At 35.9% G+C, this 24,000-nt stretch overlaps 1 protein-coding gene and 1 long non-coding RNA gene across 2 annotated transcripts; one reads left to right on the top strand and one right to left on the bottom strand.

Moving 5' to 3' along the window:
* Positions 1 to 1,753: 1,753 nt before the first annotated feature.
* Positions 1,754 to 8,402, bottom strand: LOC145820074 (L10-interacting MYB domain-containing protein-like). The gene is made up of 3 exons (XM_082914628.1): positions 8,138 to 8,402; positions 3,762 to 4,140; positions 1,754 to 2,386 (listed from the first exon to the last, which is right to left on the bottom strand). The coding sequence occupies exons 1-3, from the start codon at positions 8,359 to 8,361 to the stop codon at positions 1,754 to 1,756; spliced, it is 1,236 nt and encodes a 411-aa protein (XP_082770754.1). The 5' UTR covers positions 8,362 to 8,402.
* A 13,452-nt stretch (positions 8,403 to 21,854) lies between these two features.
* LOC114306569 (uncharacterized) lies at positions 21,855 to 23,660 on the top strand. The gene is made up of 3 exons (XR_003644733.2): positions 21,855 to 21,987; positions 22,817 to 22,855; positions 23,379 to 23,660. It is a non-coding gene; the product is annotated as an uncharacterized LOC114306569 (long non-coding RNA).
* The last annotated feature ends 340 nt before the right edge of the window (positions 23,661 to 24,000 follow it).

Consider the following 24,000-nt stretch of genomic DNA (forward strand, 5'->3'; position numbering starts at 1 on the left):
ACGTACCATCCACTACAGTTGGAAAATTATATTGCGGATCCTCGGTCACAATGTTTAAAATCCGGCTGTCATGCATGCTACCCTCCCAACCACATGACACAAAGACGAAACACATATTGAAATCACAAACTGCCAAAATATTTTGAGTGTGGCAACCCTTTCGGCTAAAATACGGGGCTGCTTCCGACTCCTTTATGCACGCTGGCACGTGTGTCCCATCCAAAGCACCTAAACAATCCTACACAATTCGAACAAGTAAGCAACGTATTAGTACCATAATGACATGCATTATAGCCGCGCAATTTTTTGAAGTCATATCTTCGTAGAATTTGCGGAAAAAAAACTCGAATTGTTGCATTTTTTTTGCACCTTAAACGACAAATACTGTGGTTGGGTCTGCAGGTGGGGATCCCTCCTGTTTTGGAAATCTGTGGGCGGCCGACAGTGCGCGACGGTAAACTTTTTCATTGCTTTCAGAACATTATGAAAATGGCGTGATATTGTTTCACCGGAGTGTTGGAATCTTTCTTGAAGCTCGCGGTTAGGTAAGTTTTTTAGGACATGAGTAAAGATTGCAACACTCTCCTCAACGTGCAAGCCGTGGTCCCACTCAGGTACATGCAACCCGAAGTCGTTCACTAGTGTGCCACATAAACGGGTAAAAACGACTTTGGGCATGCACAACTCATAGCGAAATCTGCCACTGTGTCCATTATACAATTCCAAAATCCATGCCCTCCCTGTCAAGATGGACGTCCGACATGGAACTTTAAGCACGTGCGCCCTGTAGTAGTCAGAGGCAATTTTGTATGCTTCAACATAATTATTATTCATTCTAGTCTGCCACTCGATTGCGAGCACCGCGACATCATCACACATTTCCTGCATCCGTGCATCGGTGTCATCGTCGCTTTCCATGCCTAAATCACATAACTTCAAATAAAATCAGAAGCATAACATGACAGACTACTACTTTGCCAAAATTAAACATCCAAAAATTAATTTTTGTAAAAAAAACTGTTAAGGCTGTCAATAACAGGAGTATCATGCATAAATAATCAATTTATTTCATTTGCATAAGTTCTTCTGAGACCTTCTATTGTATTAAAGTAGTTCTGTTAGCAATGGTGAAATCGTGAAGACATTTACTTGATGTATAAATAAGCAAATTTTTTTTTCCTTTTCTAACTAATAAGCAATACAGAAATTGCAATGAGATATACAAAAACATAATGTTAAATTAAAATATACAAAAATAATAACTTAAATTATTTTGCTTTTTTAGTACCTTACAACGGGTCTAACTTCCAGTTCTTAAGTTGAAGGCTTCAGTAAACTGGACATGTCTCTCTACAAGTAGCAACGCTTTTGTTCAAATGGTCCAGTACAGCTGATTTACAACCACTGTTTACATAACTACGAAGCTGCAAATTGGAAGAGTGTAATCAGATTCATGGTTTATTGAAATTTAAAATTGTAAAATCCATAGCCAATACCCAACCAATGCACATCCATAATTAGAAAACCAGGCAAAGAAAAGGAATAGCATAACCATCTCCCTACCAATTCTCCTTACAAAGCATAGTTGAAAACATCATGTCATTAGCAAATACAAAACAAACAAGTTTGAAAAGAAGTCCAACACAAAGCATTTCATTAAAACGCTGCCCTTTACCAAATATAAGCGAAGTCCAACGAATAAGCGAAAAGAAGTCCAACACATAACCCATAACAAGTCCAACACAAAGCATAGTTAGAAATGTAGTCCTTGATTGCGCAATATGCTTGTAAGAGTTGGAGCTGCTGTCGTCCTCTTTTTGTCTTGTTGCTTCACCTGGAGCCAGCTGATAATGCCTTCATCGGAAGGAATACTCATAACCATCTCCCTATTATTGGGCACCTCCATAAGGGAAATACCGAAATGGAGCAGTGGATTAGTTTGTTCAAGTCCTTGAATTTCATAAAGACGTCGGACAGCTTCGGCCATAGCGACACTTTGTCCATCGACAACATGGTTAACAGTGAGTTCCTTACTTTGTGTCTTCACCGAATTCACCAAATCATCCATGCTTGTTGCCAATGCTTCTGCCCCGGTGATTCGTTTCTTCTGCACGGCTGTGACAGATGAGTGCCTCCTTTTGCTACCACTACTGGATGCGGTAATGTTTGCAGATTTCATCAAGTTTGCAGTTTCAGAGGCACCCAATTCATTGCTGTTTGTAGAGAAGTCTGCACTATCGGACTCCCCTTCCACCTCTAGCTGGTTCCGCATCTCACCAGGCGTCCAAGCATTTTTTCCCGTTGCCGCAGCCCCCGTGAAAACACGACGCATTAATTCCTCATGATCCAATCTCTTTGTTCTAAACTTGCAACACTCTTTGTCAACCTGTAATACAATACAATGGGAGTACACCATTACCAAAATGAATAACTTATGAATCTGGGAATCTGTGCATTATGAATGAACCAAAAAAATTTTAAACTACCAACATTCAGTAAGCATTAATCAGGCATTATGAATAACAAATTTGTCTGGATAGTCCTGCCCAATAACAGATCTGTCCAACTGTCTGGGCAATTCTATGATTACATATTGCTAACAGGTAATATTATTTTATTAAATCAAATCTGATACAATCTGTTATAATCTGTCCAGACAGGAATTATGTCCAGACAGGGATAATCTGCCCAGACATATTTTTGATATAATCTGTCCAGACATATTTTTGATATAATCTGTCCAGGAACAATGTTCAACACAAGTATATAAAAAAAATATTCATAATAGGGCATATCTAATGGAAGATCTAATCCGCAGAAATGATCAAAATTGCATATACGCAATCCCACAAAGTGACAAATACTTTAAAACCCAGCTGTTTCAACTCCCCAAAACTAACAAATTAGTAAAACCCATAATTCAAAGTGCCAAAACCATTAATACTATTCTGAATTCTCAGATAACCAATTTACCAAATCCAGAAATGAGACAAACCAAGATGAGACAAGGCCTAACCCCCCCCCCCCCCCCAAGAAGAACCAATAAAACCAACAAGGCGATATAAGAGGGTTCTAGTGGACAGATAAGGGTTCATGTAATCTGTCCAGGAAAATTTTACTGGATAGATTATTGTAACAGATTATTATTTTTTTGGACAGATTATTATATGATAGCAAAGTGAAATTGTAATTCCCAGGATCTTACAGTATAGGCTTTTAAAAATATAAGCATATGTTGTCGTCATTCATTACACATTGTTGGAGTTCATTACATCAATGACAGAAAATGGGGAAAGCAGTGAAACAGAAAAACACATCATGATAGATCCAATTGTGAAAGAAAAATTAAGGTATGAAGGCAAAGACGGTCTAGGCAACCACAAAGTAAAAAGTGAAATCAACTCTTGACAATTATACATTTCAACATTACTGAGATGCTGAGGAAAGTTTTCAAGAAGATCAAACAAAGGTTTTACAAAAAACGCATGACATGTCATGCCAAAACTAGTGTAACCACAAAGTGAGCATCATTATATTCTGTCAATCAGCATTGAACTGTACATATATCTGGTACGAGGTTCCCGAAATTATGCAATTTAGCACTTCAGATGTAAATAGTCTTGTTTGGTATGCCTACTTGAGACGTACAATCAAATGTATTTGAATTCAACATGTCACTATGAATATTTGAATTGCAGCAGATTCAATTTCAACGACATTATGAAACACAAAATTATGTAAACATGAGTTCAAGTCGTTACCTTCTCCATTGTAGCCCACCATTCATCCGACGCATTGATCAAGCCAGTCTCTTGGTCGAACGCAATTCCAGTGGGGCCTTTGCGGCTATCCATTAGCTTCGACCATGCACGCCACTCCGCCTTTAGATGGTTGTACCTATTTTTCAGTTGTTTCATGCTATGTGTCAACCCAGTCGCTACCTCAAAAGTTTTAGCCAAAGACCGGTACCCATTCGGATTTATTGACATGTGCGGCCTGTTACCTGCATCTATTTCCTTGACAACAAGTTCCAAGTTGATACGTGTGTTCTCCCAGTCCCAATTGGCTTTGTGATAAGGTTTTGGGCCCTTCCTTTTCCCGGAAGGGGTACGAGAGCCGGATCGAGTTGAAGCCATGCGACTATAGAACATTATAATTTGCATTACTTATTAGTTTGTTGTGTGCATTACTTGTAGTTATGTTAACCATATGTTATTATGTTTGTCCAACACATATGCAATAGTAAAATGACACGGATAAGTAATATATTACATAAGGAAAGCATAGTACGATAACAAGCAACACGCGGATACATATATCACATACGAAAACCATAGTACAGTAACCATGTAAACACTGATACATATATTACATACGAAACAACAAGATAGCGACGATGATGGACAAAAAACATGTGACAACTTTAAGTACACGCAGACTCTGTTCAATGTCAATCAAACGCGCCTCAAAACGACGAACATTGTCTCTGTCATTCTCAGCAGCCGTTTGTCGGCCATATTCGTCACACCACCCAATCCAATTGACACATGGCTGAGGTTAAAAAAAGTTTTGAAATTATTAGTGACGATTTGACAAGGTAATAATCCCAAAGAAGGTGAAGGTGCTTGTACTCACCACTCCACGAGGGCATTGGTAGTACGCACGTCCTGGATTTTTGGCGAACCGAGAAATCTTGACCACACAATGCCCGTACCCACAAGCACACATAGGGCCTGGTTGTGTTGATGTCACAGTAGACATAAACGAGGCCATGTACTCTGTGATGACGTGTTCGATGACATGACAAGCACAACAAAACAGGTAAACGGGTGTGACACTTATGGTATGGGATAAGTGTATTGTGTAAACAAAACACAACATTATATTTACAAAAGGGAACATATATTCTTCCATTTTGAATAGGATTGCTTCCCTAGTCATTTATGTGCAAGTGGTTGAATGCTAAGAAGCGCAGAGGCAAAGACAGGAATTTTGTAAAAAACTAAGATACCGACATGACAAGACAGAAATACAGCAAAAGAAATCTTTTTGTTTTTTTTTAAATTTCCATTGCTATGTATATAAATATAAATTTAGGAGACACTGATATAAAAGGCATTAATTTATGTAGGTGTATTTTTACTTTCTCAGTTTCCTCTCTTTGTTTCTATATATTTTAGTTTGATCTTAATGCATCTTTCTAAATCATATAAAAAAGATCACAAATATGATTTGAGCCATGTTTAAACATAGGACACATGCATCTGTGAACTGTGTAGTTAAAAAAAACAAATAAGTCATTCCACGTGACGTGTCCAACACAGAGATGTATCCCTAGCATGTTGGTGCCGACACAAACACATCTATTTTGAAGTGTCAGTACTTCATAAGTTGAATGAGTTGTCAAGTGTCTCAGACTTTTTCTTGCCTTTCATAATGTGAACATGATTTACACTTGTGCTTTGTTATGACAGATTTAAAACTGAGAAATTAAAATATTAATCATGATTCAACATACAACAAGCAAAGAGCTTGAAAATAAAAGTAAAAAAAAAAAAAACAGAATCATGGCAAACCAATAATACCAAAATAGCACATGACACACATCAGAAGAAACCTCTTTGATAGCCATGCACACATACTGATGCAATTAACCTCTTTGAAATGGGAGAAATGGAAAATCGTCAATCAATTACCATGCAGAAAGACAACCATTCATCACGCTGGAATGGCCATGCACACATACTGATGCAATTAATCTATCATTTTAGGAAACATTGTGCTGAGGCGTCTATTTGGGCAACATTAAAATTTGCAGTCTCAAAAAACTAGCTAGGTATGAAGGCAACATAATAACATAAGATCCCACCATAGCATTAACCACATATTGATAGCATTACAAGTCAAAGTCATCCTTGGATTAGCAGTTTTATTGTATTTAGGACAATGTTAATTAAGGCATAACCACAAGAAGCCAACTGATATTTTTCAGGAAATACAGTAGTTAAGCAAAGCCAACGCGATTTTGAGGTCAATATATTAAGGCCTCGTTTGGGAAGTGGCTATTTTAGTAGGCTATTTGGCTTTTTGGCTATTTTAGTAGGCTATTTTAGTTTTTGTGTTTGGGAAGTTGAGATGAATTTTATTTGAGTTGTTGTATTGAAAAATGTGTTGAAATGATGTTTGAAATTAGAATGACAAATTTGCCCCTAAAAATATATTTTTTTTAAATTGTTGTCAAGGGATAAAATCGTAATTTACCATCTAAAAATCAAATTTTGTAGCTGACAGTGTAGGCATAGCCTACACTGCCGCTGTGCAGGCCTTTTTTTTTTTTTAAAAAAAAGCTTGCAAAATGGCTTTTTGGCTAAAAAATTTTTTAGGCTATAATAGCCGGCCAAATCACTTCCCAAATAGCCCCTAAGGCAACTATGTACCAAGCAGCACAATGGTTTGCATCAACCAACATGGCGATTACTAAAGACTGAAGCAACTCAACGGAATGTCAAACTCATACCAGGATTTTTTTGAAACTACAAACTTGTGTCTTATATTAGAAAGAAATAGAATGTTATGTCATGTTAAAATATATGCACATTTACATATATATGTATGTACATGTGTATTAGATTAGAAAGAAATAGACTATATTCATACATATGTATATGCATAAAGATCTACAAAAAGTACTTGAATAGATGTTACACAAACATCCTGATCATGGAAATCATGCTCACCAACTTCACAGTTATACAACTACTGAATTCATGTCTATGTTCCATCTATTTAGCACTTTTTAACAATCGTATCACATTTCCATGAACACTATGAGGCAAGCGTGAAGCAGAAAAATGAAAAATAAGAAAGCGTCAAGCAGAAAAATGAAGACCTTTATACTATTTTGTGAATTTAAAATACAGCTCCATGACCTTACCTTAAACAAATAACCTTAAACAGATTAAAAATCTTAAACGCATGCAAACAGATTACAAATTTTAAACAGATTAAAAACCTTAAACAGATTACCTAAAAATATAGCTCCATCAAATGCATACATTACCTTACCTTAAACAGATGACCTTAAACAGAAATCTTAAACAGTTTAAAAATTTGAAACAAATTAAACATTTGTGAAAATTTTAAACACATAAAAGTCAACATTACCTTGAACAGATTAAAAATCTTTTGCTGAAGTACATTGTTTAAACACTGAGACATATGGAAGATGAGTTTGTTGTGGAAATTCGTATGATTCGTTGTTTTCTAGTGACAAATTTTCTTTTTTCTCCCCCCTCATTTTTCATTATAGGGATTGAATCCACCTTACTCAACAGATTAACAGGAACAACCAAACTGCCACATAAACGAAAAGAAAATGACCAATTATTCACCAACTTTATTGTGATGTGTTCGTAGGAATCACAATGGTGGCATTTGTAGCTAATTTCACCAAATTTATAGGAATAGTATAAATGAAAATTTCATGTCAACGTATTGCACAATTATAACCACAGAGACAGACAGAATACTTCAAACTTGTTCTATTAATACAGACTACTTCGTCCTATTAAGGGGGCTTTCTTGTTAGGGGAAAATTAATCATAATACTTCATCGTATTTAGGGGACTTTGTTGTTAATCCCCCCCAAAAAAGCGTTGTCATTTTTGGTTGTAGAACACATAATGCGTATGAAATAGGCAACGGTTGATACACACACACAGCGACAAAGATAAATAGAGAGCGAGAGGGAGAGAGGGCAGACTGTGCACATATACAAAAACCAGAGCAGAGAGGTCATGGTTATGAGATCCACACCTCCCCACCAACGGACAACCTGTAATATTGTCTATTTCCGGTACGTGAAAGAAACCCTAAAACCCCCAACATAATAGGCCAGTTTCTGAAAAAATTTACCCAACTCGAATGTTGAAGACAAATTGGAAAACGACAATGGTCAGACAGAGCGACAGACACACACACACAGACAGAGAGAGTGCGAGAGAGAGAGAGAGAGAGAGTTCATACATACATACAAACCAAACAGAGCGTACGACGGTTAGGAACCCATAGCGAAATAGAAACAAGAGAGGCTGAAGAGAGAGAGACAGAGAGAGAGAGAGCGAGAGCGAGAGCATACCTGCAGTTGGGGGGATCGTTGGAGGAGGGACTGCTTTTCCATTTGCCTTGGCGGACTATCGTCGTCTCTTGGTTCCTCTTTCTCTTCAGATCAGAGCTTTTACTATGATCCAGCCTTGAACGAAGGGTCATCTTCATCTTCACCGTTTGATGTAGCTGCACAGCCGTAGCTACTACACCCTGTGGGAGAGTAGGTCTGCTGATATCCCCATCAATGTTTGACATAAAGGCAGGGGTGAAAATGAGATAAACAAAATAAAAGAGGGGCAAAACGATCAATTTACACTACATCTGGCATCCTTCACGTGCAGCTAGTGTATATAGGTTTTTAGGGTGACTTTTTGGCTTTTTTGGTAACTTTTTGGCTAAAACAGAAGCATCCCAAATGAGGCCTTAATTCCGTTCGTGCTAGCGTGACTGGGATTACATGCCCCGGCCGGGGTCGATCCTCTACCCAACCTTACTCCGCAAGACATTAACCGCGCTAATCCCCATGCCCGGTCTCTTGACTTGCTCGGTCGGCGCCTCGACTTGCCAACCTGTGTTTTTAGTACTAACACCACCGTCATTACAGACACGCGTTATTCATTCATTGGCCTTGAACAGCCAACCCTTCCACCTCTTCATGTTCAAATTTTGCTTCTTCTTTTTCCCTACTTATAACCGTCGTCCCTCATCTCATTCCCCTTCTTGTTCTGTTTGTCTTCACCTATAAAACAACCCTATGATCGAGAGCTCTCGCCCTCACTCATCCTATTGAGATCAGAGCATCCATGCAAGCACATTCCACACTTTCACTGTCGCTAGGGCCCCCGTTCCACCGCTTCAAGCCACCTTCCGAGCCCTAGCCTGTAAGTCTTCGACTCTTCTCCGCTCTTCCTCTATTACTCACGTTCTTTTTGTACAACTAGGCCTGTGATTGTCATAGTTTAGTCTAGGGCATGGTAATAGTAGGACTTCGAATGTAGTTAACTTAGGATGTAGCCCCCAAAAACCACCATTGCCCACCTCCCTCAACTGTTCATCATCTTCTGTGATGAACACGCGAGGATCTGGGGCAGACCAGGCTTTAGGTCTTCATTTGATCCCAAAAAATACAAAAACTGAACAAGTTGCAAGTTTGTAAGACTTGGTAGAAACCAAGCTAAAAGAACGTGAGGCCGCTCGACCGGGCTAATATCTAGTCCGCTTGAGCGACTGAGCTACCGAGTAATGTCGCACAGCTAGTGTCTGGGCTAAAGCCGAGCTTGTTTGCGCGACCGCGCTATCACTTATACTTGCCTTTTATTAAAGCGTCCTAGTAGACCAGACACCCACACTAGGGCTCTCAAAGGCCAAGCAGCCATCGCACGAAACTCTGCCAAACCAACATAATCGAGCTGGAACCAGCCAGGTTCACATGGGGCGTTACCGCTTCCTAGTTGACACGCCGGGCGCACTTGCCGTGTTCCGGGAGGAATATGATGTCCCTGCAGATGTCCATCTTGAGCTCGGTGTAGAAGACACCACCCCTTAGGGTAGACTGGATCAATGCCCCTTCACCGTGCTGTCTATAATCGAGGGAGGCTTACGCTTCCCGGTTTAGCCTCTAATGTGTGAGTTCTTGAGGTGTACCGGGCTAGCGCCAACAGAAGTTTCAACAAACACCTTCAGAATAATAAACAGGGTAGCCGAGCTAAACAACTGGCCTGGCCTGAACCTAGGATTGACTGAGATTTTACGCCAATACACCCTCAGGCATACAGCCGACAGGTTTAATTACTATTTGAAGATTAGACCGAAAAAGGAAAAGCTTGTAACCGACACCCCAGATAAGGATATGCATGATGATGACTTTTGTTTGGTATCTGGGAATTATGAAACGGCCGATGTGCCCGGCTGGTACATTAGCAAGAACTTTGGTTTGACATGTAAGCCGTGCTCACTGATCGGTCAAATTACCTTCCTTTACCTTTTTGTACTAATGGCTTTTTTTCCTTGCAGCTATTGAGGCTTTGCAAGCGAATTACTTCAACCCAAACGAGGCTGCCATTAGAGCCATGCTGTGGTATCGTCACCGAGATTACCACGACCTTCTCGGTTACGTACCGAGCTACCGATACTCGGCTCCCCGCAGAAGTAGAGTCACAAACTTTCTACGAGCACCATCCCCACCGCTTGATCCAACACTACCAGATGTGTCCCTAATCTGGCTAACCGAGGAAGAGGAGATGGCCAAACGGAGCCGTATCAAGAATCTCATCACAGCCACATCCACCGAGTTGCCGAGCATCCCTCTTGTGCTTCGACTACCGGTTAAACATCTGGGGCCGTGATTGCATTGGCGTCGACCACCATGGCGTAAACCAACAAGGAAAGTCGCCGAGTCGGAAAATGGCCTCGGTCCGCCGATCCAACAGCCGAGCTCGTTGTAGAGCTGAGCACCGAGCAAACAGCAGAGGCATCTGAGCCAACGCCCCTATGGCAGCCACAGTTGAAGCACTGGGGTAAGGAGATTCTGACCAACGCCTCAGTCAAAGGCGATAAAGAACATCTCCTGTCTTTTGACCTGCCAAAAGCATTACACCTGCTGAGTCACATGACCGGCAGCGACCACGTGCCCGACACCTGGCTCGTGAAGTCCTCAGTTAAATCTATAACCTGGGTAAGAACTCTGCACGTTTATTTAAATTTGTTCAAGTGTTTTCAACGTTACTCTTATCTGAACTCTAACACGTCCTCTTGCAGGCCATCCAGAAACAACATCTTGTGATGGATCGAATTCATAAACTCCGGCAAAAGGTGACCAATGCCGTCAATCAGGTCAAGCATCTGGAAATCGAGCTGGGGTGGTCAAAAGCTTCGTTGGAGATTGCCAACGCGAACAACTCCAAATTGCTTGGCCAAATTGGATCCATCGAGAATGAAAGAGACGCTCTCCGGGTCGAGCTGGAAGCATTAAAGCAATCAAGGAAAGATGAAGTGGACGCGACAAACAATCTCGATTTCAAGGAGGCCGAAGACAGCTACACCAAGCAAGTTGAGGCCACCAAGGACATATTCTTTAAGTCCGGTTAGAAGGCTGCTTGTGAACAGCTCGACCAAGGATCTGGAACCGACGTGTTTACCTCTCCCACCGCTTCCTTCTTTCCAGCCTACATGGTGCTATATGCGAACGAAGTCTTCAATGCGCTACAAAAGGAGGCCGAGGAAAAAGTTGAGCATGACGCCGAGGAGAATGCCGAGGAATAAGGCCGCCCAAAGGAGGCCGGCCAGGTTGAGTCGGGTGCCCGAGAAATCTCCTCCACGGTTAATTTGGAGGCTGCCGCGGAGGGCATCGGGGACGATTTCGCTGATCTTTCCCCGTTGGTTTAGTTCAATTTTTTTATTTTATTTTTATTTTTATTTTTGGAAATGTAACCGGGCTGCCTGCCCCACCATATGTACTTCATTTCTTCATCAATGAAAAGTTTACATTTCACTTAATAGTTCTGTTAATGTCTGCTGTTGTTCATCTTGCAACCGCGCTATTCTTGCTCGGTATGAGACAGTCGAATAGAGCAAACAAAATATCTCGGCAAAAATACGAGAGTTGTATAAATTGCCAACCCTGGTTGCCGTGATATAACATCACGGTTAATTAAATCCGCGTTATTCTAGCCGGGGTAGAGCATCTCAGCTAAAGCTAGAGTTGAGCAAATCATAAACTCCTCAGCCGGGATAAGATATCTCGGTTGAAGACTTAGAGTTGAGCAAACCATCAACTCTTTTAGCCGGGGTAAATCATCTCGGCTAAAATCTCAAAGTAGAGCAAATCATCAACTCTTTTAGCCGGGGTAAATCATCTCGGCTAAAACCTCAGAGTTGAGAAAATCATCAACTCTCTTAAGGCCCCCAATACTTCTATCATCTGAGCGAACACGACGTGATATATTGGATGAATACTCGTCGGGAACTTTTACTTCCTTCAACACTTTCAAGAACAAATCTTTCTCATCCTTGGTCATCGTGAATTGTGTTGGTGGTAAATAGGCTTTATTCGACCCTCTTAGCTGCAAATGTAGGGGTTTTCTAATATTCATATCTTGTAAATCACGCCAAGCATTAACACCATCCTTCGATTTTCTTGCTACCCCTAATATTGTCCACAACACATTGTCACAAACATTCTTCTCTATATGCATCACATCGAGGTTGTGTCTTATTAGATTGTGCTCCCAATATGGCAGTTCATAAAAGATATTCTTTTTCTTCCAGTTATGGGTGCGATGTCCAGCTTTCTCCTTCTCTACCTGTCTCCTATGCCCCTCCTTAAGGTCATCCCTCTTGTATTGGGTTAAAATACCCTCAGATTCTAATTGTAACAACATCTCAGTTCCAGACAACAATTTTGGTTTGAGTCTAACTTCCCGACCACCATCAAATGATACTTTATCCTTCCGGAATTTATGGCCAATAGGTAAAAATCTGCAATGGCCCAAGTATGACTGTTTCCTACTATGCTTCAACAAACACGATGTAGTTTCCTTATTGCAACAAGGACATGCATATTCGCCTTTAGTGCTTCATCCTGACAAGTTTGCATATGCAGGAAAATCACTAATTGTCCACAGTAAAGCTGCATGCATTTGAAACATTTGATTTGTTGATGCATCAAATGTTGACACACCCTCATCCCATAGTTCTTTCAACTCCTCAATCAACGGTTGCATATACACATCAATCTTGTCACCAGGTCCTTTTGGGCCGTCAATAAGCACGGATAAAATTATAAATGGTTGCTTCATGCACATCCATGGCGGCAAGTTGTATGGAATGAGCACAACAGGCCAAGTGCTATGAACTATGTTCGTCGTCTTGAATGGGTTTAAACCATCAGATGCTAAGCCAAGCCTTACACTTCGACAATCATTATTAAGGTTAGTATTCCGACGGTCAAAATCTTTCCATGCAAGGGAGTCAGCAGGATGCCTAAAGACACCATCATCAGTTCATTCCTTTGCATGCCATCTTATTAACTTGGCCGTCTTGGATGACATAAACAACCTCTGCAACCTTTGCTGTAAAGGAAAATACCTCATCTGTTTTGCAGCTATTCATTTGCCACCTTTGTTGGGACCATTTGAACCACCATCACCATTTGATTTTCATCTAGAACTGTTGCATATGACACATTTATCAAGATTGGTGTCCTCGTTTCGAAACAACATGCAACTGTTGGGACATGCATCCCATGTCTCATACGTGAAGCCTAAATCTGTTGTGACCTTTTGAGCTTTATAATATGAGTCTGGGAGTTTCACACCCAACGGGAATACTTCATTCAATAACTCAAGCAACATGTCAACAGATTTGTCTGTCCACTGATTAAGCACCTTCAAATGTAGAAGTCGAACAATGAATGACAAAGATGTGAACTTCTGACAACCCGGATACAATTCACTTTGTGCATCTTGAAGAAGTTTGAAATACTTTGCAATCTCTGCATTTGGACCGAGCTGGGGTTTAGATGCATGGGGATCAGGCCCCTGTGGTTCATTACCCTCAACACTTGTACCAGCATGTGGATTTCCCATAGCCCCTTGTATGATTCCAATCATATCATCCCCAATGTCTAAATTAGCTAATGTTTCATTCTCTCGATTACCATGCAGAGATACGTAAGATTCCCCATGATTAATCCAATGTTTGTATTTTTTTTAAAAAACCATTCAAAATCAGATGCTCTCGTACACCCTCTCGTGCAAGATGGTATCGATTCTCACACTTCCTACATGGACAAACTGATCATCGAACCTTCAACCCTATTGGTGTAGGCAAACACAAGGAATTCATCAATCCCATTAATGTATTCGCTCGACATCCTATTTGGCAAATCAATCCAACTTTTATCCATCATCTGTACACGTCCACAAAAATATCTCATCAAAGTAACTCTAAATATAATACCTACGTATTCATGTACCATGATGCATATCCGTCCAATTTCTCTCAAATAGGTAGGTGGTCTTATCCTAGTTAGTTATTTACCGATTTGAGAGGAGAACATAAAAAATGAAATACTTATACAACAACACGTGAGATCAATTAATTGAAGAAAAAAATGATATAATTTCATACTTTCTGAGTCATAATTAAAAAAATAAATAAATCATAACCAAACACCACATGAGGCACAACTAAAGATCTTATAAGTCTTAACTAAAATAATATCATAATTAACGAAGATAATTCATCATAACTAAAGAAAAAAAAAATGACATAACTAATGATGCATATGATAAATGGATGTGTATGGTAGAATTCTCCAAATTATTAGTATTCCATAATACTATGCGGCATTATTTATAAACTTGATAGATGAGTTATACAAAAACACACTAATCATATATTGTCTCAAAAATTATTTAATAAAGATGGATCATTATTGTCTATATTATAATTTTGAACACCACATACATAATCTTATGTAATATTTCGAAATTATTAAATGATCACATTTTTGTCTCAATAAACTATTATTAATTATTATATCTGAAAATTTGTTTAAAGTTTTTGAATGATTACCTCAAGACAAGAAACATGATCATTTTTCAACCTATGATGCTATACGCATTAATTGATATATCAATTAGTGTATCAACATATGTTATGATATTATTATTTTAAAATTATGATCTCACTGATTATACAAATAACAAATATTTAAAATTTCTAAAATTATATCACATCATCTATTAATATATTAATTAATATACCAATTACTTAATATAGCATTGTTCTTTTTTAACATAGCAATTAGTATTTTAAAATTATGATCTCATTGATCATAGAAATAACAAATATTTAAAATTTTTAAAATTATATCATATCATCTATTAATATATTAATTAATATACCAATTACTTAATATAGCATTGTTGTTTTTTTACATAGCAATTAGTATTTTAAAATTATGATCTCATTGATTATACAAATAACAAATATTCAAATTTTCTAAAATTATAATATATCATCTATTAATATATTAATTAATATACCAATTAGTTAATATAGCATTGTTCTTTTTTAACATAGCAATTAGCAATTAGTTAGCATTATTAATTAATATACCAATTAGTTAAATTATATAATAGCATTGTCCGTTCTAATTATAATCAATTTGTTTTCTCATAAATGCTAAAGAATATCTTAATGCATTGTTTGGTATTGACATTAAATGAAAAATGTTTTTAAAAGTAACTCAAAAACTTAAGAAAAGTTCTGAAATCAGAAATGTGAATATCAAACCCGCAAGTATATGTGAAGCGAATTTTTCTACAGATTTATCAATTTAACTTCATCTACAGATTTATGAATTTAACTTCATCTACAGATTTATCAATATACATTTATCTATATATATATATATATATATATAAAGAGAGAGAGAGAGAGAGAGCATATGCAGAGAGAGACTCGTCGTCGGACCACCGCTACCTGTCGTTGTCGCCGCCGCACCACCGCACAACCACTAGCCAGAGAGAGTCGTTCGCCTTCGTAGCTCGTTTGAAGATTTTGGGGAAAAAAAATTTGTTTCAAACATTTAGGGATTTGGATCAAACGATCGAGCGACATGATGAAAGGGAAGAGCGGGGGCCAATTTTTTTTTTTACTTTTTGCGACGGTACGTTTTACACCGTCGCAAATGGTAACTAATTAGTTCATAAAACGATGCCATTTTCATAAGCCTTTTTTTGCGACGGACATTTGCCGTCGCAAATTGTCTACTATTTGCGACAGCAAACATATGCCGTCTAAAAACAATTTTTTTTGCGACGGTAAAAAATGCCGTCGCTAATACTTCCGCATTTACCACCCTATCTGCGTAGTTTTATTACCGACGGGACAACGCCGTCGCTAAAACCTTTATTTGCGACGGTTTAAGTTGCCGTCGCAAAAGACCATTTTTTGCGACGGGAGACGCACCGTCGCTAATTCTTCCGTGTTTTTTACTCCCTTTTCTTATAGTGATTATTATTTTGCCCTTTTGTCCTTTAAATTCAACTACCCAAAAGTCAAAAAGCCAACAAGGATGTAATGATCATTTTGATTTTATTACAATATTTTATTATATATTTTTTCGTAAAAAATTAAAAAAATTATTTTAAATTATATCTTTTTTTATATATTTTTTTAATCAAAAAATCAAAAAATATCCTTATATAACACATACCAACCCAACCCTAACCCAAGAAAAAGTCCATACCTAACCTAAAAACAAAGCTAACCTATGTGGATGTAACAAAGACATCGGACCTAACTCTGAGCAGTTATTGGTGGGGCTTATGACATTGTTGACACTGTTGTATAGTATTTTAATAGTATTATAATTAATAAAGAATGAAATTTATAAATTTATATTAGATAATTAAAATATATGAAAAAATTATATTTAATGTATAACGTTTCAAAATTAATCAGCCTCCGTTTGGGAAGTGAGTTGGTTTTTTGACTTTTTGGCTTTTTTGGCTATTTTAGCCTGGGCTAAAAAGCTTGGTTTGGGAAGAGCTTTTTGGCTTTTTGACTTTTTGGCTTTTTTTTGTGAGAGAAGAGTGTAATGATTATAGATTGGATGTGATGTTTTGTTTGTTGTGGCTAAAATAGCCTGTTTTGTTTTTTGTGGCTATTTTAGCCCAACCCACTTGCCAAACACCAATAATTTTTTCAACACTAATATCTAAAATAAAATAAAATAAAATTTCCCAACAGTACGGCGAGAACATTGCTTTCAGTTTTACGCATTGGGCACACGCGTGACGTGACGGGCAGTGGTTTTTTTAATAATAATTCTCTGGCAGTGGCAACAAACAAACAAAGCAAAACCCATGGTTTATTGTTCCTCCCACAACTACTACAGTACATTCTAAATACTTGTTGGCCGCACGTAATATCACCTTCTGAATCTAACAGGCCGCGAACGGTTTTGGCCGTTGAATTTTCAATCAAATCAAATCACATCATATCATATCATATCGTGCTAAAATCGACATAATGGTGGTATTTTCTAACTTTAGTAAAATAGGTTTAAAATTAATTATTTATTTTTTTTTAATTTTTTTTTTAAAAATGTGTAAGAAAAAAAAATGATTTGATTAAAAATGTATCATTTGGTAACACTTACGTTTTTAATTTTCTATTTATATTTATAAAAATTTTAAAAATTCAAATAAAAACTTGTTTGGTAAAATTTTTGATTTATAAATCAGTGGTCTCAGTTTATAAATTTTGCCAAAAAATGAAAACAAAAAAAATATATTTTCATTTTTAGTTTTTAATTTTTTTTTACCACCCAACACTAATCATCACTGCCACCATTTTCTAGTCAATCAAATCATATCATATCATATCGTGCTAAAATCTACATAATGGTAGTATTTTCTAACTTTAGTAAAATAGGTTAAAAATTAATTTTTTATTTTATTTTAATTCTTTTTTAAAAATGTGTAAAAAAAAAAGATGATCTGATTAAAAAGTAACTTTTAATCTATTTTTTAGAAAAAACCTTTAATGAGAAATATTTTAAGGAGTTGTTTAGTATTGGTTAATATAGTCAATTTTTTTAGTTTGATTTTTTTTAGCTCCGTTTTGTTTTTATTTTGAGACTTTTTTAACTTTTGTAAAAAAAGTGTAATAATTATAAATAAAAAGTGATATTTTGTTTTATTGACTTATATAACTTATTTTATTTTTTTTTATGTTTTTTTAGTCTAAAAATCTTAACCAAACGAGCACAAAGTCTAATATTTTTATCAAATATTTGATCAAACGTCCTGTATAAATATAAATTTTACATGTGTGAGCTTTATACACCTGTGCTATATTTTGACATTTATTTAACAGAGATATTGGTAACCCCAGCATTACTTTACTTTAATTATTTGTTATAAATTACTACTTCTATATTATCAAGGCAAGCATTAGGCCTAGTTTGTTTTTAAAGGTAGAATAGAGAAAATTTATAGTGAAGAGATTAATAGTGAGGGGATTAAATAAAATTGTGTTTATTTTGATGATAGTTGTTAGTGTATGAATTGTTAAATTATTTTTATATAAAATAATAAAACAAATAAAAAAATGTAAAAAATTAAACATTAATATTTATAAAAAAAATTCCCAATATATAAAAAAATAAAAAAAAATAAAAAAAAATTCTAATCCCCTCACTATTTTTCTAATACCATCTCCCCAACCTCTATCTCAATCCCTTCCCCAACCTCTCTCTATATCACCTCTACCATCCTAATCTCCTCTCCAACTCTACAAACAAACATAATACTAAATAACACATCCACCATCTTAATCCCCGTCCATCTACATAACCCAAAACAAACGGGCCCTTAGTATTCACCCAAAAAGAGGCAACCATTAGCCTCCGTTTGGGAAGTGGATTGGTTTTTTAGCTTTTTGACTTTTTTGATTATTTTATCCTGGGCTAAAAAGTTTGGTTTGGGAAGAGATTTTTAGCTTTTTGATTTTTTTAACTTTTTTTTGTGAGAGAAGAGTGTAATGATTATGGGTTGGATGTGATTTTTGTTTGTTGTGGCTAAAATAGCCTATTTTTTTTTTTGTGGCTAAAATAGCCACAAAAGTCCTTGCCAAACGAAGCCTAATATTTCATCTGTCTCAAGAATATTAGACTGACTGGTTTTGATTGACTTAGTCTCGTATTGATAGAATTGCTTGATCCTTGTCTCCCGAATGAGAGAAAGTTTGCTATTTTTAGAGAGTTTAATATTTTTTTAATAGTACAATTATTACATTTTAAAAAAATTAATTTTTCAAAATTATTGTGGTATATTTTTTTAGGGTAAATTACAAATACACCTCTTGAGATTTGATTAAAATATGAATCACCTCCTGTAGTTTTGAAAATTACATTTCACCCCCTGAGGTTTATAATTTCATAACAAATCGCCCATTTTATTAATAAATTATCAAGTCAATTAACAGTTTTTAATGATGTTAAAAATATGTTTTAATTAATAATTTAGGTAATTGTATTATTTTATAAGAGAACAATTATGAATTTCATTTTTTTAGTTAATTTTGTTAAATAAAAAATTCTAATAAGGGGGTATTTGTAATTTTTTAAACCACAGGGGCAATATCTATTTTAAGCAAACTTCTGGGGGTGTATTTGTAATTTATCCTTTTTTTTAAGAACAACAATTGTCATAATTATACTTTGTGTTATTAATAAATTTAAAATAATGACAAAAAAAAAATTCTTCTTATTTTAATCTTTGATTTTTAAAAAGAGATTAATATTTTAGGATAATAAAAAATGAAATAGAAAACTAATATTTTGAAATAGAGTGGGTATATACAAATAAAATGAATATCACTTTGTAAATTGATTCTATTTAAATATGGTATAAGATAAGAGCAATTCTAAAGGAGGGGACAAATTGAGCATTTGAAGCGTTTTACCTATTGAGGTTATAATTTATAGTTTCCAATAGGTTATGCGAAGCTATATGCATTTTTTTTTTAAACTCTTTACATGTGGCTAGCGTTGGAAGCTAGGCAAATCTTTTTCCCCATCAAATTCGTTCTCTATCCCTTTGATCATCAATCCTCCAAAGATTAAAATTCATTCTCTATCCCTTCAATCATCAATCCTCCAAAGATCAAGTATGACTTTATCATTTAAAAAAATAATTTAATAATACATTTAAAATAATAAACATTTGCAAATGGCTTGTTAGAAATCAAGTCAACACTAGGTGCACATATGGCATGTCATAAAAAAATTATATTTTTAATTTTTATTTATAGTTAACATAAATTTGATCTGATTAAGTAACTATCGATATCTGATCAGCGCAATTTTTACAGTGATGAAATAATTGACGATTGCTACATATTAAACAGTTCAAATTATCAATATAAATTTCGTAGTGGGCTCACAGAAACCCAACAATACACTCCAAAAAAAGCCACTGCCTTAAAAGTTCATTCCAAACTTATGTTTGTACATATTCGGAAAAGAGTGGCAAGATTTATTTACTAACACATGTAGCACATGTGGCATTAAATAATTACTCGAGTCTTGAACGGTGTAATTTGAGTTTGTGAACTTATTATGAGCTCAATAATGAGCAATGTTACATCTATTTAAAACAAAATATGTGCTTATTCATTACAATAATTTGGACTTTCAGCAACGTTTTTTCAGTCATCAAAAGTGTATTTTTCGTCGCCGAAAGTATTAGTGATGCAAAAAAAAAAAAAAGGTCGCCGAAGCCATGTCATTAAATGATTTGGCGACCAAATAAATTACAGTCGCGCTTATAAAAGAACCAATGACCAAATAATTTAATGGCCAAATACCAAAAAATCATCGCCCTAAAGTAATGTTTAGTCGCTAAAAATAGTCTTAAACAGATGCCATGTTAGGTTCTAGCGACCTACAAAAACGTTGCTAAAACATCCTTCAGCGACCAAACAAATTAGTTGTTGAATGCCAAATCTTTTGGCGACCAATTAAGATTTTGGTTGCTAAAATAAATTAACAACTGAAAAACTTCTCATCAAAAATTCATTATTTTAATTTTTTTTATTACAATTTCCTTGTTCAATTCATAAACCTGTAAAAACAATCTAAACCCGAACTTACTTTTCCTATGCATCATTTCTACACATACATGCAATAAAAAAAATTAATACATTGTGCAAAGTATCCAAACTATAAGCATAAGCAAAATATCAAATCCAAAACATCCAACATAAATAAATCCCTTACAATCAGAAACTTAACACATATACACAATGATTCCAAAAAAACTTCCAAGTTACAAAATCCTATGATAAAATATATCCAAAAATTTAAAATGTAATCATTTAATGCTCCCCAAAATACATTCCATCCGTTGCCAATCTGTCAAACATATGAAACAAAATTACAGTATTAAAATGTTAGTAATAAAATGCTTAGTCTCAAAATTATGATATACCAAACACAACAGTCACGCCTAATTATATTGCTCAAAAAATAAGAATAACAGCAAATTTTTTTTTTTACAAAAGCTTGCTCATTAACCAAACATAAAACCACCTATATAATAATTTCTAAATTACAAAAGCTGAAATGAAGGTAATTTGAAAAAAGACCAAGCATGGTGGAAAAAGAATTAATTTAATTGACAAAAATTATAACTTTTGTTTGACTCATTTATGGAACCATAATCATTACAATAAAAAAAAAAAGGGTAGACATCACAGTTCTTCACATGGGATGACTAGCTTTTTACTAGGATTTTAAAGGTGGCTTTATGCTTTATTTTTAATTTCTTAACACTACAACCGGCATAATACTAGCTAGGATTGTAATAACTTGATCCTTTCATATGCTTTAATTTCCTCATTATATGTGTGCTTATGTGTTTGATGTGAAATTCCATATTTTAATATGTGAATTACATGTTTATAAATTTATATTTGTCGGTTATGAGAAAATTTGTTGAAATTACAACATTTGGATTGAAAATTAAAAGCCTTAGAGGCGCCGTAAACCGAAATCGACTTTACAGTTATGATTAACATGATTTTTAGAACACAATATGAAGTTTTGTAAAAATTTGATTAGTGGCGAATTAATTGGATTTATTTGGCTAAATTCTTCATTAAACCCAACCGAGGCTCAAATAAGCTAAATAATATACATATATATGAGAGCCTTAGAGCTAACACTACTCAACAAAAAATATCTCCTGGAGGAGACTTAGAGGAGAAAAGAAGAGAAGAGAGAGAGGAGAGAAGAAGAAGAGATTTCAACTTAGAGCTTGGAGATTTAGGAATTGAAGCGGGACATCAAGATTATAGCTCAAGGTAAGAATAAATCAACTAGAATACTCTCAATCTTCCTTTAATTGATTAAAATCAAGCCTTAAGATGAAACTTTTACACTCTTAAAAGTTAGGGTTTTTGAGTTGTGATTTTGCTTGAATCAATATCAAGAAATTAACATAGATTCCTTTCATTTGGTTGATGTAAGAGTTGTTTCCTTTATTTTGAGGTTGATTTGAGTTGGATTGTGAGAAATTGTATCTACTCTTGAGTCTTTGCATGTTGTGAACTCATGTAAACATATACAAACATGTATAATATGAAAAGATGAAAAAAATAAAGGAAATATGGAAATTAGAGTTGTATATGCCAAATTAAAGTAAGTTATGATCTAATTGAGCTTGAGTTTCATGTTTATTATGGTCATATGTCATGTTTTTGAAATGAAAGTGCTTGAATTGAGCCTTAGAAATGCCTTTGGAAAACTTGAAATTGTTGGATTTTCGAACTGTGCAACAGAGCCCAGAACTGCACGTGCGGGGCTCACAGCCGCACGTGCGGGATGCACAGCTGCACGTGCGGAAAACTGGGAAAGCAAGTTGAGCAATCTGAAATAAAAGCACGTGCGGGCCGCACGTGCAACACACCTTTCCGCACATGCGGTGGGGGTCTTCCGCACATGCAGGAATCATTGAAGAAAATTGTTGTTTTCTGTTCATCTTTTCGACCTTCTGAATCTGTTAATGTGTATGTTTAATCCCTCCAAAATGCTTAATGATAAATAGAAATTGAACGAAAAGGAAGAATGATTAAAGAGAAGAAGCTAAGAAAAGATGAATTACTTATCAAGTTGTGTGTGCCCCATGTGTAGGTCACTCTCTGGAAGGGACCATTGTGTGACCAAATCACAGTGAGTAATAGTAGTGTAACAATATGTATTATTTATTTATTTTTGCTTATGATTTATGTATTTTTGATCATGAATGGCATACGTTATATAAATTGTGTTTTGATTGGAATGATTGAGCGTTGGACAGTAATAGCATATGAAATGGACTTGAGGTCGTTCTATTTCTGCTATGTATGATGGGCCTGAGGTCGTTATGTCTGAGATGGATTGTTTATGACTAACGGCCCTAGGGCCGAGGGAGATGGAGACATGCCGATGTTCTATCTACTCTATAATGTTTTGAACGGCTGTTGATATGTTGGGCTTAAGGCTGTTCTGTATCATGTTGGGTCTAAGGTCGTTCCGTATCATGTTGGGCCCAAGGCCGTTCCGTCTTATGTGAGCCCAAGGCCGTTCTGGAATATGATTATGGATAAGACGTGCATATGCTGTATATTTATTCTTCAAAACATATGCTCATCCTTATGAACCTCTTATTACTCACTGAGCTTTGCTCACTCCGTATTTATATATATTTATGTAGGTGACCAGCTCGGAGGCCAACCTTAGGTCAGCTTCAGGAAACTTTTGATGAACCTGTTTTGTTAAACCTCCAAAGTTGGAGCCTTTTGTGTTTTTGAGAAGTTCCTTTGATGCTATATTTTTGTTAGATCTTTGGTGGCTTTTATTGAACACTTGGCTAATATGTACATTTTGGGTTGTTAACTCTTTGTATATACCTACATGATTTGAACTTGTATTTATATGAACTATGTATGTGAACTCCCTATTTATGACATGATGTTTTAAAATCCTAGCATTTAAGTACTGCTCAATGGACGTTCTGTTATTTTATTTGCTTTTGCTTAGGCCCTCATTATGATAAATTCTCTGTAATCTGTAAGAGGCCTTCGGTAATCAAGAGATTACTGGCCGGTCATGATCAAAACTTTTAGGGACGGGTTTGGATCGTGACAAGGATGATGTGGTCTAGCCTTTTAGACCTTGTATATATGTGTCCTAATGTACTAAAACAAGCTATAATTTGATCGAAACTAAAGAATAATGAACAAGTGGTTTGAACGGCTTTTGGGTGGCTACTATCAAGTCTTGTAATGTTCTATATCGGTTTGCGAGACTTGATACAGGGCAGCTAAAGTGTTTGT

The sequence above is a fragment of the Camellia sinensis genome, chromosome 1 (assembly GCF_055761805.1).
Source record: "Camellia sinensis isolate YWXY chromosome 1, ASM5576180v1, whole genome shotgun sequence".
NCBI lineage: Eukaryota > Viridiplantae > Streptophyta > Magnoliopsida > Ericales > Theaceae > Camellia > Camellia sinensis.